This window comes from Platalea leucorodia (genome assembly GCF_965183815.1).
Source record: "Platalea leucorodia genome assembly, chromosome: 22".
In the NCBI taxonomy this organism is placed as follows: domain Eukaryota; kingdom Metazoa; phylum Chordata; class Aves; order Pelecaniformes; family Threskiornithidae; genus Platalea; species Platalea leucorodia.
Genome location: NC_138844.1, coordinates 5836661 through 5850755, shown reverse-complemented (window position 1 = coordinate 5850755; position 14095 = coordinate 5836661). Strand labels below are relative to the sequence as shown.

The 14095-nt window shown below is 70.6% G+C and overlaps 1 protein-coding gene across 2 annotated transcripts; it reads right to left on the bottom strand.

Moving 5' to 3' along the window:
- Nucleotides 1-659: 659 nt before the first annotated feature.
- Nucleotides 660-4965, bottom strand: PPP1R1B (protein phosphatase 1 regulatory inhibitor subunit 1B). 2 transcript variants are annotated; one of them, XM_082331676.1, is made up of 8 exons: nucleotides 4806-4965; nucleotides 3537-3597; nucleotides 3004-3026; nucleotides 2381-2456; nucleotides 2099-2227; nucleotides 1442-1513; nucleotides 1086-1235; nucleotides 660-1000 (listed from the first exon to the last, which is right to left on the bottom strand). In XM_082331676.1, the coding sequence occupies exons 1-8, from the start codon at nucleotides 4884-4886 to the stop codon at nucleotides 912-914; spliced, it is 681 nt and encodes a 226-aa protein (XP_082187802.1). In that variant the 5' UTR covers nucleotides 4887-4965; the 3' UTR covers nucleotides 660-911. The 2 variants fall into 2 exon arrangements, with proteins under 2 accessions (XP_082187802.1, XP_082187803.1); XM_082331677.1 differs by having other exon boundaries at nucleotides 1442-1510.
- Between the last annotated feature and the right edge of the window lie 9130 nt (nucleotides 4966-14095).

Sequence of the window (14095 nt, the reverse complement as noted above, 5' to 3'; positions counted from 1 at the left end):
AGAGACCATTCCCCGTGGGAGGGGGTCAGTGGGGCTTGGAGACACCATTCCCCACGGGGGGGGGGCCATGGTGGCACCCCTGGCCCCACAGCTCCCTGCTCCCCCCCCCAGATGCCCAGAGCCCCCCCATCCCCTGCCCCCCCCGGGGCTCGGGGCCCCCCAGCCCCCCAAGCAGGCTCCAGCCTCTCTGTACAGCCGTTTATTGCGGGCGGGGGGCTCTGCGCCATGGCGGGGGCGGGCAGGGGCCGGGGGGGGACCCCAGACCCCGCCAGCAGCCGGGGGGTCCCGGCCCTGGCTCCTGCCCCGGCAGCCGCGGGGGGACACGGGACCCCCGGCACCGAAGCGGGGCAAGGGCGGCCGTGGCTGTGGGGGGGGTCCGGCATGGCGCGGCATGGCACGGCACGGCATGGCACATGGCACATGGCACATGGCACATGGCACATGGCACTGCATGGCATGGCGCATGGCACATGGCACATGGCACATGGCACATGGCACATGGCACACGGCACGGCATGGCACATGGCACATGGCACACGGCACACGGCACTGCATGGCATGGCATGGCATGGCACATGGCACATGGCACATGGCATGGCATGGCACATGGCACTGCATGGCACATGGCGCGGCATGGCATGGCACATGGCATGGCTCGGCACATGGCACTGCATGGCACATGGCACGGCACGTGGCATGGCGTGGCACAGCACATGGCACGGCATGGCATGGCATGGCGCATGGCACGGCATGGCACGGCACATGGCACGGCACGTGGCACGGCACATGGCACGGCACACGAAGCGCAGGCAGGGCAGGCAGCAGGCGAGGGGGCAGCCGGGGCAACGGCAGGGGGACGCTGGCGAAGCTGCTGCGGCCGGCGGCGGCCGGTGGCCGGTGGCCGGTGGTGGCTAACTGGTGCCCAGCGGGAAGGTGGGCGAGTGGCGCTCGGTGCCGATGGGGCGCGAGGGCACCTCGGCGAAGCCAACGTGTCGCCGCTCTGGGGATGGAAAGGCGGCGGGGTCAGGAGCCAGGGCCACCGGCACCGGAGTCACCGGGGATGGAGGGGGTGACGCCCCGCGTACCCCCGGTGCCGCCGTCCTCCTGCTCCCGTCCCGCCTCCTCCTCGTCACCCTCCGCTCCCTCGGGGTCCTCGGGGATCTCCGACACCGTCAGCGACTTCAGGTCCTCCCCGCGCTCGTCTATGCCGCCGGCGAAGGACACCTTCTGCCCGCCTGCGGGCAACGAGGCCGGTGGCCCCCGGGGACCCCCCGGCACCGGGGTGACCCCACTGCGGTGCGGGGGGGATGGGTCCCCGAGCCCCAGCACCTGCCCAGCGCCCCCAGGCGAGGGGCCCGCAGCGGGTGGGTGGGCAGCCCCGTCCCCTCGTCACCCCCGTCCCCCCGCCGTCCCTGTCCCCGCGGCAGCCCCATCCCGTTACCTTTCCGCTTGTGCGCCTTGGGGCCGGCGGGGAAGAAGCTCCGCTCGGCTCTGGCCTGGCTCCCTGGGGCTTCTTGGCCGGATGGCGATGAGCCGGGGGCAGAGGAAGGCACACACGGTGCCAGGGCACCGCCGGAGCCAGCAACCGACACGTCAGCCGAGCGGCCGGGGGTCCGGCTGGCGTCAGCGCGGCCCCGGCAGGGGACAGAGACGCTGCCCCGGCGGGGGGACGTGGTGGCCCCCATGGGACCTGCTTAGCCCTGGGCAAGCAGGCAGCAGGTCCAGGCAGCACCAGCAGCCACCCTGTGTCCCCCGCGGGCACCCACCCTGTCCCCAAGGGCTGTGGGGGACGGTGGCACCCATCCCTGTACCCCTGGACTCCAGCAGCCCCATCCCCATGGCTCTGGCACCTTTGTCCCCATGTCCCCTGGGCTCCAGCAGCGTCGTCCCCACGTCCCCCAGGCTCCAACAATCCTGTCCCCGTGTCCCCTGGGCTCCAGCATCCCTGTCCCCATATCCCCCAGGCACCGGCAGCCCCATCCCCATGTCCCCCAGGCTCCAGCAATCCTGTCCCCGTGTCCCCTGGGCTCCAGCATCCCCGTCCCTGTGTCCCCCCCAGGCTCCAGCAGCCCCGTCCCCCATCTCTCGTCCCCCTCACCAGGCTCCAGGGCACTGTCAGGGTCGCAGGCGCGGGCCAGCTCATGGTCCCCGTCATCGGCCTCCCCGTCGGAGCTGTCACCTCCGGCCAGGCCACTCTCCAGGTGGGACTGCACGATGCGCTGCACCGCTGGGGAGGCACCAGTGTCAGGACCCCGCTCAGGGCACTGGGAGCACTGGGGTTTCCCCACAGAGCCACGTGGCACCACGCTCCCTAATGCCCCCGCCCGCCCTGCACAGCCCCGTGCCTCAGTTTCCCCATTCAGACGGTGCCAGCCAGTACCTTTGAGCGAGGGCGGCGTGTAGGCACACGGGTTGGTCCTCTTTGGTTTAAGCAGGCAGCCCTCGCCGGAGGTGCGCTGCGGGAGGGAGCGGTGTCGGGGACGGGGTCTTGGCATCCCCCCGTGCCGGGGGCCACCGCGGCCCCGGGGGAACCAGGCACCCCCTGGGGAGCTGGGTGCTGTGACGGGGGTCTCGCGATGGGGACCCCGGGGTGAGGATGCTGTGATGGGGGTCCCACAATGGGGACCCAAGGCTGACCGCCCCCCCCCCCCCCGGACAAGGACCCCACAATGGGGATCCTGTGTTGGGGACGCCACAATGGGGACCCCGCGCCATGGGGATCTGGCGTTGGGGACCCTGGGGCGATGTCCCCGTGATGGTCACAAGGTGGTTTGCACCGCGGTCAAACCCCACGGCCTGGCTCAGCTGCGTCCCTGTCCCCGTCCCCGTCCCCGTCCCCGCAGCGCTGGCGCTGTGTGCCCTTGCCAGGCAGGGAACCGATAAGCGCGGGGGCCAGGCCGGGACGGGGCGGCGGGCGCCTGGGCTGTGCCCCAATACCCCCCCGGTGCCCAGGGAGCCGCGGGACGGGCGAGGGGCTCCCCGGGGGTCCCAGCACCCACTCACCTGGTAGGGCAGGGACTCGTCCTCTGGGTCGGCAGCACCGGGGAGAGAGGGGTGAGTGGGATGGGGCTGCTGGCACCCAACGGAGCTGGGCAGGTCCCTGCCCACCCCCGGACCCCTGCTCCAGGGGGGTTACCCTGCCCGCCAGGGACGTGCCACTGTGTCCTGTCCCACCACCATGTCCCGTCCCTGCCACCCCATCCCATATGTAACACCACGTCCCGTCCCTGCCACCATGTCCCATCCCAGACATCCCATGCCATAGGTGACACCGCATCACATCCCACCACTGTGTCCCCTCCCTGCCACCATGTCCCATCCCAGACATCCCATACCATGCATGACACCATGTCCCATCCCTGTCACAACATCCCATCCCTGCCACCTCATCCTATCGCTCACACCATGTCCCATCCCTGCCACCACCTCCTGTCCCCGGACCAGACGTCCCCTGCCACCACGTCCGTCCCCTGCCACCGCGTCCATCCCTGCCCCGTGTCCCATCCCCGGCTGGCGCCGGTCCCTGCCCCGCTCACCTGGAGAGGAGTGCTCGGAGAGCTGGAAGAGCATGGCCGGCGTGGGCCTCCGCCGGCGGATCTGGGGCACAGCGGGGTGTCACCGACCGGGGATGCCCGGGGTCCCCTGTCCCCTGCCCTGTGCCCCAGGACCGAGGCCCCAGGCACATGCCTGCACGCGTGTGAGCGTGTGCACGTGTGTGAGCGCGGGTGCGGGCAGGGAGCGTGCGGGGCCGCGCACCCACCCGGCACAGGGGGGAGCACCCAGCCCAGGACCGCAGCAGGGAGCAGGGGACGGGGGCACCCAGCTCTGGCTGGGGCAGGGGTCCCCGGGGTGGGGGTCCCCGCCAAGCCAGCGCCACTGAAAGGCACGGTGCCCCACAGGGTCCCCACGATGTCCCCACGATGTTCAAGGTCCCTCCCGGCCCCACAAGAGCCCCAGGTCCTGCCTGGCCCCTCCGCGGGGGCTCTGGGTCCGGTGCGTGCTGGGGACGTCCCCTCGGGCCGGGCACAACCAGCTGGGGGTAGCTGCACTGTCCCCCAGCGTGTCCTGTCCCCTCCTTCCCATCCCTATCCTCATCCTGTCCCCTCTGTCCCATCCCTTCCCTCCTGTCCCACCCCTGTCCCCTCCTGTCCCATCCTTGTCCCTGTCCCTGCCCTGTCCCCCTGCACAACTCTCTCTCTGCGCAGGACCACGGCTCACACGGGGACCTGGAGCTCCTTCGTCCTGTCCCCGTCTCTCCCCCATCCCATCCTGTCCCCCCATCCAGTCCTGTCCCTCCCATCCCATGCCCTGTCCCCTCCTGTCCCCTCCGATCCCCTTGTCCTGCTCTCCCTGTCCCATCCCATCCCTCCTGTCCCCTCTGTCCCCCCTGATCCCCTTGTCCTACTCTCCCGGTCCCATCCCATCCCTTCTGTCCCCTCTGTCCCCTCCAGTCCCCCTTGTCCTACTCTCCCGGTCCCATCCCATCCCTCCCAGCCTCTGTCCTGTCCCCTCTGTCCCCCATCCTGTCCCTTCCCATCCTCCTTGTCCCATCCCTCGGGTCCCCTCCTGTCCCCTCTGTCCCCCCCGATCCCCCTTGTCCTACTCTCCCAGTCCCATCCCATCCCTCCTGTCCCACTCCATCCCCATTCCTCCCGCAGAACCCAGCTCACACCGGCACCTTGGGGCTCTCCCGTCCCCACTATCCCTCCGGGTCACACCGGGGGTCCCTTGTCGCTAGCGCTGCCGGTGACCTCGGGGTGACAAGGGACCCCGGCGTGACCCCATACCCCGATGTCCACCCTCACCATCTCGACGGCGCGGGGGTCCAGCTGGCTGGGGGGTGCCGGCACCGAGAACTGGATCTTCTTGCGGTCCTTGGGGTCCATGGCCTTGACCGTGCCGTCACCGCCGTTGCCGGGGGGGGAGTCTCTGCCACCGGTGCTGAGCGGAGTTCGGTAGCACCCGGGGCTCGGTACGGCGAGGACTGAGAGCGGCGGGAGGTGGGGAAGGCAGAGCCGGTGAGGAGGAGGAGGAGGAGGAGGAAGGAGAGGGAGGGAGGACACGTCTCCTACCAGGCGCTGAATTATTCATCCCCCCGGGCAGGGGGGCTGAGGTCGCGGTAATGAGCCCTTGGGGAGCCCCTGAGGGGGTTCAGCCAAACCGGGGGGGGGGCTTAACCCTTTCCCTGCTGGGGGGGTGGCCCCCAACCACGGTGGCCAGGTGGGATGGGACAGGACAGGGATGGGAATGGGTGCCTCCACGTGAGTCCCCATCCTTGTGCCTCAGTTTCCCCACCAAGCCGCAGGCTGGGCAGGCAGGGGACAAGGGCACTCTCGCCCTTGGAGGGGCAGCAGGAAAATCCCCGCCAGCTGCTCTGTGCCCCAGGGGCACCCCACTCCCACCCCACGGGACAGGGACACTGCTCCTTCGGGGTGGGATCCCCCAGGGGATGTGGCCAGGAGACATCTGCGGGGACACGGGACCCCCGAAATGTCCCATCGCCTGTGTGCCGGGGGTCCCCTGCCACCACCACCCGCAGCCCTGGGGACGCTGGGGTGTGCCGGAGGCAGGGGGCTGTGCTCTCGCCCAGGGCTGTGCCCGGCTGCCCCGGCTCCCGGTGGTTTTCCTGGTGGAAAATTCCACCAAACCCAAAGTTGCCCCCTGGGGAAGCGGGGGCTCAGCCCCCCCGGGCACAGCCGCCAGCCTGGGCACCGCTCAGCCCCGGTGCTCGGTGCTGCAGGTGCCGGGCTCTGCCTCAGCCCTGCCAGGAGGGACCCGGGCATCGAGGGCACCGCTCCTGGCCCCGCCACGGGGGGACAGCCGGGGGGTCCCCATGCGGGGCGACAGTGGGGTCACCGGCAACCGGATCGACGGCACCCAGCCCCGTGTGGGGCGTCCTGGCCGGGGCCGGGGCCGGGGCGGTGGCGGTGGCGTTGGGGCCGAGGAAGGCGCCTCTGAGGAGCAATGAGGAAGGGGGAGCCGGGAGCTGGCTCCGGCCCCCGGATCTCCCGGTGCTCCAACGGCTGCGGGTGGCCGCGGGCCAGCAGCCGCCGCTCCAGCAAAATATTTACCCGAGTGGCACCGTGCCATGGACCAGCCTCCCGCCCGCCCGGCCCCGCGCGGCAAAGCACGGCAAAGCCCGGCTCTGCGCGGCAAAGCATGGCAAAGCACAGCAAAGCTTAGCTTAGCACGGCAAAGCTGGGCTCTGCTCAGGCAAGCTTGGCCCTGTGGCACAGCGTGGCCCCACGTGGCAGTGGCCACCCTGCATGGGGACAGCCCAGGGACGGGCACCAGCAGAGCCCGTGTCCCCATGGAGGGGACTGCAAGGCCAAGCTGGGGGGACAGGGTGAGGGGTCCCTGGGTCACCCCGTGCCCAGGCTGGCCCCGTGTCGAGCGTCCCCATGCCTGGCTCTGAGCATCATCCCTGTCCCTGTCCCCGTCCCCATCCCAGCACGGGACCCGAGTTGTTATGGCAACAGGTTCCCGGGCTCCTTCCTGCTGCCGTTCCCGTTCCTCCCACCCGCGAAGGCGCCGTGTGAGGGGGTGGCCGGGCCCCCTCCCCTCCCTGCGCTGCGGCAGCGGCAGCACCCGCAGCCCCCCGGGATCGGCACGCACCGCCCACGCCTGCACCCACGCACCCTGCGCCCACGGGTGGCACCCGCAGCTCGGTGCAGGGGGAACCGCACCAGGCCCGGCACCCGGCACCGTGCTGGGGAGGGGATGCGGTGCCCGAGCCCCCCCCGTGTCACGCGGCTCTGGGCACACGTGTGCCACACACGGCCCTGCTCCTCGCCGGGTCAACCCCATCCTGGCACCGTGGGCACCCAGGCTGCTCCGCAGTGTGCAGCGGCAGAGCCACCGGTGCTTGTGCCGTGCCCGTGCCATGCCGTGCCCATCCCCGTGCCGTGCAGCGGGGGCTGCAGCTCCACGCAGCAGCGAATCCTCCTGCAGAGAGAGTAAAAATAGCAGCAGGTTCGGGGAAGCGGCACTCACCGCCTCGCCCCGCACCAGCGGGCACCGGTGAGGAGCGGGAGCCTTCGCCCGCCGGCGGAGCGATGACAGGGCCGCGGGGCCGGGCACGGCCAGGCCGCGGTGTCAGAGGGGCAGGGTGCTGTGGGGCTGGGGCATCGGCGTGGATGGGGCAGCACGAGGGGACGGGGGCTGCGGGGACGGGGCGTCGTGGGGATGGGGAAGCACTGGGACAGGGTGCAGCGGGGACCAGGCACCGAGGGGACGGGACGTCGTGGGGACAGGGCACCGTGGGGATGGGGCACCGTGGAGATGGGGCACCATGAAGATGGAGCATTGTGGGGACGGGGGACGCTGGGGACGGAGCATCGTGGTGATGGGGTCCATGGGGACAGAGCATCGTGAGCATGGGGCACTGTAGGGTCGGAGCATTGTGGGGACAGGGTGCCATGGGGACAGGGCATCGTGGGGACAGGGCACCGTGGAGACGGGGCACGGCGGGGTCGGAGCATCGTGGGGACAGGAGGACACTGGGGATGGAGCATCGTGGGGACAGGGTGCCATGGGGACAGGGCATTGTGGGGTCGGAGCATCGCGGGGACAGGAGGACACTGGGGACAGGGCATCGTGGGGACAGGGTGCCATGGGCACAGGACATCGTAGGGACGGGGCATCGTGGGGACAGGAGGACACCGGGACACCGATTGCCCGGTCCAAAAGGTGAGTGCCGGGGGGCGGGGCCTCTGCGGCGGAGTGGGCGGGGCCACGGGGTGGGTGGGGCTCGGGGGGGGGTCTGTGGGTGCCGGGGCCCCCCCAGTGCCCCTCACCCTGGGTATCCCCCCCCGGGATGCCTGGCTCCCCCTGCCCGGCCCTGGGGTCCCCCCCAGCTCCCTCCCGAGCCCCCCCCTGCGCCCCAGGACCCACCGCGGGTGCAGCCCCCCGGAGCTGCAGCGGGGGCGGCCCGTGCTCCCCCGGGCGCAGAGGAGGTGCCGCGAGTGGGAACACGCGTGGGAGCCCGAGGGGGCGGCGGGCGGGGGGGGCGCGGGGGCCTTAACGCCTTCCCTGCTGGGAGCCCCCCCCAGCAACAGGTCTGGGGCGCTGCAGAGGGGAAGGGGGACCCCCAAATGGGCCGGGGGTCCCTCGTCGCATGGGGGGGCCGGGGGACCTGGTCACCCCCCACGGTGGCACCCGCTGCCAATGTGGCTGCCCAGAGCGGCTGGGCAGCACTGGGGGGGGGCTGGCACCCCCTCCGTGCGATGGGGAAACTGAGGCGCTGAGCCGAACTGGGGGGCTGCAACCCCATAACCCCACCACGACGGGGGGGCTGCAATCCCGTGTCCTCAGCACGACGGGGGGCTCCCACCCCAGTGCGACAGGGTCGGGGGGGCTGCAACCCCGTACCCCTGGAAAGCTGCGGGGGCTCCAGCCCCGGTGCCAGGAGGGGCCGCGTCCCCGTGTCCCCAGTGGGACGGGGGGGTTTGACCCCACACCCCGGCGGGATGAGGAGGGGTCCCATCCCCGCCCCCCAGCAGGGCGAGCAGGGGCTGTGTCCCCATGTCCCCCTGGGCTAGGCCTGGCCCCGGTGCCCTCGCCAGCCCGGCTGTGCCCATCGGCGCTGCGGCACGCTGCCGGCAGATGTCATCCCCGGCGCGGCTGGCATGGCGGTGCCTGGTGCTGGCATGGCGGTGCCTGACGCTGGCATGGCCGGGCTGGCATGGCCACCCCGGTGCTGGCACAGCCGTGCGGTGAGCACAGGCCTGGGCATGGGCTCAAGGGCTTTGGCACGGGGCGGCCGGAGTGGAGCCGTGGCTGGAGCCGTCCCGGTTGGCAGCCGCCAGCCGCCCGCCCATGCCAAGCCTTGCACCCGTGCCCCGGGGTGCTCCCGGCCGGGCTGGGGGCACTGGGGGGCCCTGGGACAACCCCGCCCAGGGTGGGCACCCACCCGGGCAGGGGGACGCGCCGGCTCGGGGGGTCTGTGCACACGGAGCCCGGTGCCGGGGTCTGCCTGCCCCGGGAGGGTCTGAACGGTTAAAAACTTGGGGGGGTGGGGGGTGCAAGCCTGGAGGTCCCGAGGAGGGAGAGGTGCCGCGGTGAGACCAGGAGAGACACCCCGGGGGTGTCCTCTTGCTGGGGGACATCAATGGTGGCCGTGCCTCAGTTTACCCACCTGTAGCACGTGCCCTCCACAGCCTGAGCCTCCAGCCGCCACCTTCCCCGAGGAGATGGGACCCCAGGGGACCTGAAAGCCCATCCCGGTGCCCCCGCGGTGCCCTGTCGGGGGGGCTCCCAGCCCCGCTGCCCCCACCCCGTCCCCATCGATGAGACCCTCCCGGGGAGGGGGCCCGGCCGGGGCCCGGCCGCCAGCACAGACCAGTTTGCTGCCTCCATTCCCAGAAGAAAGAATAAAGTTAAAACATCTGTTAATTTATAAACCAATTTAACCATGACTGGTTAATAAATAGCTACCAGCTGCCAACCCCCACCCTCCGCCCGGGCGAGGGGCGCGCGGGGAGCCGGGGACGCGCAGCCGGCCGGGCTCGCCCGCTCTCCCCGCAGCCCCCCGGTGTCATTGTCACTTGTCCGGTGGGGGTGTCACCGGGGTCCCCGAGGGACGCGGCTGCCCAGAGCGCCAGGGTTTGCCGGGGAGAGCCCGGTGCCCGCGGGGAGGGTGGCACAGCCGCAGCGCAGGGGGGTCCCGGCAAGGGGGCTGTGAGGTGCAAATCCATACGGGAGGGACGTATGGGCGAGCGTGGCCTGGCTGGGGATGGTGCCCGGGTGGGGGCTCTGCTCGTGCAGGGGGGGACGGGGACGTGGGGGCACGAGCCCCTGCGGGTGGGGGCTGCCCGGCCTCGGGGTGGGGTGTCTGGGTGGGTGCTGGTGCGGTGGGAGCCGGGGCTGGGGGGGTGCCTGGGTGTGCGTGCATGCGTGTGCCAGGGCTGTGCATGCGTGTGCACAGGAGGGCAAGTGTGTGTGCATGCATGTGTGTGTGTGTGCATGTTTGCATGCGTGTATGTGCCAGGGCTGTGCATGCATGTGCACAGGAGGGCATGCGTGTGTGCGTGCATGTGTGTGTGTGTGCATGTTTGCATGCGTGTATGTGCCAGGGCTGTGCATGCGTGTGCACAGGAGGGCATGCATATGTGTGTGTGCATGCGTGTGTGCATGCGTGTGTGCGTGCGTGCATGCGTGTGCATGCATGTGTGTGTGTGTGCCAGGGCGCATGCGTGTGCCCAGGAGCGTGTGTGCGTGTGCACGTGCACGCATGCACGTATGCGCCAGGGATTTGCATGCGTGCGCATCCATGTGTGCGTGCATGTGTGCGCACAGGAGGGTGTGCATGTTTATGTGTGTGCATGTGTGTGCGTGCGCACTCCAGGGATGTGTGTGTGCGCACAGGAGTGTGTGTGCGTGTGTGTGTGTGCGCGCCAGGGGGGTGCATGCGTGCACAGGCGTGCGTGTGCGCATGCACATGCATGTGTGTGCGCGTGTCCGTGCACAAGAGCGTGCGGGGTGCCCGTGTGTGTCCCCATCCCTGCGGGGCCGGGCGCCGAGCGGGGACTCCCCGCCTCTCCTTGGGGAGCTGCTGTCCCCGCGGGGCCGGTGACGCGTCCCTTGGCCTGTGCCGGGCCCAGCGTGGAGCATCCTCGGTGCACATGGATCCAGGATGGATGCGGACGGAGAAGGGCCTGGCCCCGGCGCTGCAGCGAAGCCAGGGACGTCCGCGGCGAGGGGGCCGGCGGTGGGGTCCCCACTCCTGCCCCCCAAGCCCCCCTCCAGCCCCTCATCCCCTCTCCCCCTACGCGGGGCCGAGGGCGCAGCAGGGTCGCGGTGCCAGGGCACGAGCCCCTTCCCGGCCGCGCGCGCCCCGACACGTGTCGCAATAGTAATGTAATTTGTACGTTAACAATGGGCAGCTTGAGGTTTATATTTAATTACAACGTTTGCACCAACCTGAACTCACCCTTATTCATCAATAATGCATGGGTTTGTGTTTATCGCTGCTTAATTAATCTGTGCTTACGACAATTAAAGGCTTGCAAAATCCCCAAAGGTGGCGGCGGGGAGCGGCTGTGCGGTGCTGGCGTGGTCGCGGTGCCGGCGTGGTGGCGGTGGCTGGCAGGAGCGGCTGCAGAGTGGGGTGACCCCCGCCGGCATCCCGGTCCCTGGGGGTCTCCCCGCAGCAGGAGGGGCCGGACACCTCCCGGGCGAGGGGCGAGCCTCCAGGCGCGGGGTGCTGCGGCGGGGAGCACCGTGCACCCCCTCCCCGGAGGCACCGCGCTCCGTGCCTCAGTTTCCCCAGGAGATGACAACCCTGGGCACAGAACCACCGCGTCACCCCCGGGGACCAGCCCTGCACCCCCAAACCGCCCACATCCCTCCTCCCCATTGCCTTTTTCTTCATTTTCCTCTCTTCCCTCGCTCTTCTCCATCCCCTCACCCCCTCCCACGCACCAGGGCTGGGGGTGCCGGTGCCCCCCGCGCCGGGCAGCGCGGCCAGGCCGTGCCACGCCAGCTCTGCGCCTTTAAGCACGGCTGTCCCGGATCAGCCGGAGCGCCTATTAAAATTTTATGCGAAGTGTAAATGGGCCAGGTCTCCAGCTTCCCGCTCCCTCCGAATGATTTATTACTCGCAAATACCACAGAACTAATTAGTATAGTAATTAATTAATACGAATTTGCATATTTGCATGTGCAATTAGTGCAGTGGAGTGATTACTCTGAAAATGAGAAGTTGGGCTTGTCAGATGGTAGTGTGAACTGGAGTGGAAAAGCCTCGTGCAAATGAACCTGGGCGGCGGCGGCGGCGGCGGCGGGCACGCGGCGGCACGCGGCGACACCGGCCCCACGCCGGGAGGGCGCGAGGCCCCACGCGTGGGTGGGTGGGCGTCTCGGTCCCGGGGACCCCCCCCAGCCCTGGCCTGGCCCTGGGCCCCCGCTATGGGGACCGCTCCATCCCTCGGCCATCTCCATGGCGACTCGCCGTGCCAGGCGCATCGCCATGGCAACGGGCCGGGCCACGCAGCCTCGCCATGGTGACTGTCGTCATCGGCGCCCTGTCGCCATGGAGACACCCCCCCCCCCCCCCAATCCACTCCCTGCCGGCACCCCCCGCAATGGCAGGGGGTGTTGGGATGGGGGCCCCACTGCTCCCCAGGCCGGGGGTCCCCAAAGTCACCCGGGATGCGGGATGGGGGTCCCCGATGTCCCCAGGGATGGGAGGCCTCAGAGCACCCCAGGATGGGGGCGAGGGCCCCAGAGTGGCCCCCCGTGCCCTGGGGCTGGCAGGGACACCGAGCCCTCCCATGGCAGCGCCGCGCTGGATCAGCCCCCGCGGGCCGGGGGCCTGAGGCCCCTCCAGGGCAGGGGTCTGGCACCCCCAGCCCCGAATCCGGCCCTTTGCCTTTGTCCCTGGTGCCACCCCGGTCCCCCCTCGACCGTGGCCCCTGTGCCCACCCGCCCTGCTGAGATCTGACACCACTCGGTGCGTTTCTGGGAGGGCCACCAGCCGCCTTCCCCCCCCCGCCCCCCGGTTTGGGGACATCAGCACAGAGGGGCGCAGGGGAGCGGGGCGGGGGGACGATGGAGGGGGACGTGGCTGCGGACAGCCCCCGCCGCCCCCGCGCGCCGCGTCCCCCCGCCATCGCGCCCTGCCGGCTCCCTGAAACAGGCCCAAGCGGACGCCATCTGCCGCGGGGGGGCCGGGGGCCGGTGCCAGCAGCGCTCGTTCAGCCGCGCCGCGCCGTGCCGTGCCCACGCCGGTGGCACCGCCGGGCTGCGCGCTGGCCCCCTGCGCTCCCCTCGACCTGGCTGGGGCAGCCGTAGGGGGGATGCTGTGGCCCCAGGGGGCCTCCTGTCTGCTCCTGGGGTCTTGTGACATCACAGTCCAATGGTTGTGATGTCATAGCCCATTGTGACCTCACCAAGGCAGCCTTATGACCTCACCAGCAGCCAGCTCCACTGGTGGCACAATGGCAGCCCCCTCCAGCCCTGGATCCCGGGCCGGGGTCCCCCTGTCCCAGCCCCCCCACTGTCCCCAAAAAGCATCTGACCCCAGCAGGGGTGAACCCAGCGGCCGCCGGGTGACGAAGGAGCACGGAGAGGGGACAAGGCCCCTGGGGCCACCCGTCCTCCCGCCCCGGGACCCTCCATCCCAGCCCCACACGCAGCCGCGGCGCCGGCAGTTTCCCACTGGACAATTCCCAGGGCGTCGTTGCCTAATTAACAGCGTGTGCGTTAAAAACCGCTTGACGAGTCCCCGGCCCGCGAGCGGCAGTGGGCAGGGGGCGACAGGCGGGGGTCCGGCTGCCCCAGGGGCCGGATCCGGCCAGGGGGGGTGAAGCAGCCGCCCCACGGCGACAGGGGCTTCACTTGGCACCGGCACCATGGCCCCAGGGCCGGCACAGCATCTCCCCGTCCTCCTCTAGCAAAAGAAAGAGGGTTTGCTAAAAGCCCCCTGATCCCGGCTGAATCAGGACCGCCCTGTTCCTCCCTCCATGCCTCAGTTTCCCTCCATCACCAGTTTCCTCCTCCCAGGCTCCCCAACCCACCCATGACCCCACGGTCCCCATTGCAGGGACCTTTGGGGACATGGGGATGGGCAGGGCATCCACACCCCTGTCCCTGTCCCCCAGAGACCCCCACCCACAGACAGGGCCCTGCTCACCCGGTGACGGGAAGATGCCCAGGGACGGGTCCCACGAGGGAGAGCTGCTCCGGGGACCTGGCCCAGGGCCACTTCGTCCCCAAAGGCAATGGGGACGGGGATGGGGACAGGCTGGGCTCCCGCTCCCGTCGCTCTCCTCCCCTCGGCTGACATTCCCGGCGGTGGCTCCGCCGCGCGTTAGCGCATCCATCTCTCCCCAGCCTTCACCTCCCAGAAATATTGCAGCGCGGAGCCGGCTCCATCTGGCAGCGTGGCCCCCGCCTCCCCCCGCCGCCGCGCGCAGGGAGATGCCGAAGCCTGCTCCTCCGCTCGGGCCCCAGCCGGCTCGGCCTCGCCAAGGGGGGACGGGGACCCCGCTGGTGAGGGGGGCCAGGTTGGGTACCCCCCGGCCCACGCTGGGGAGGGATGGCATGGCCTCGCCGAGGCAGCCGGCTGCAGTGCCGCGCACTGGCCCCACGCTGG

What these genes read in the sequence shown, in the direction of transcription:
- PPP1R1B (XM_082331676.1), bottom strand. Translation starts at nt 4,886, where the DNA reads ATGGACCCCAAGGACCGCAAGAAGATCCAGTTCTCGGTGCCGGCACCC. An exon ending in CTCCGAGCACTCCTCTCCAG is followed by an intron (nt 3,027 to 3,536) that starts GTGAGCGGGGCA and finishes CTGCCGACCCAG; the next exon opens with AGGACGAGTCCCTGCCCTAC. An exon ending in CACGCCGCCCTCGCTCAAAG is followed by an intron (nt 2,228 to 2,380) that starts GTACTGGCTGGC and finishes GTGCCTCCCCAG; the next exon opens with CGGTGCAGCGCATCGTGCAG.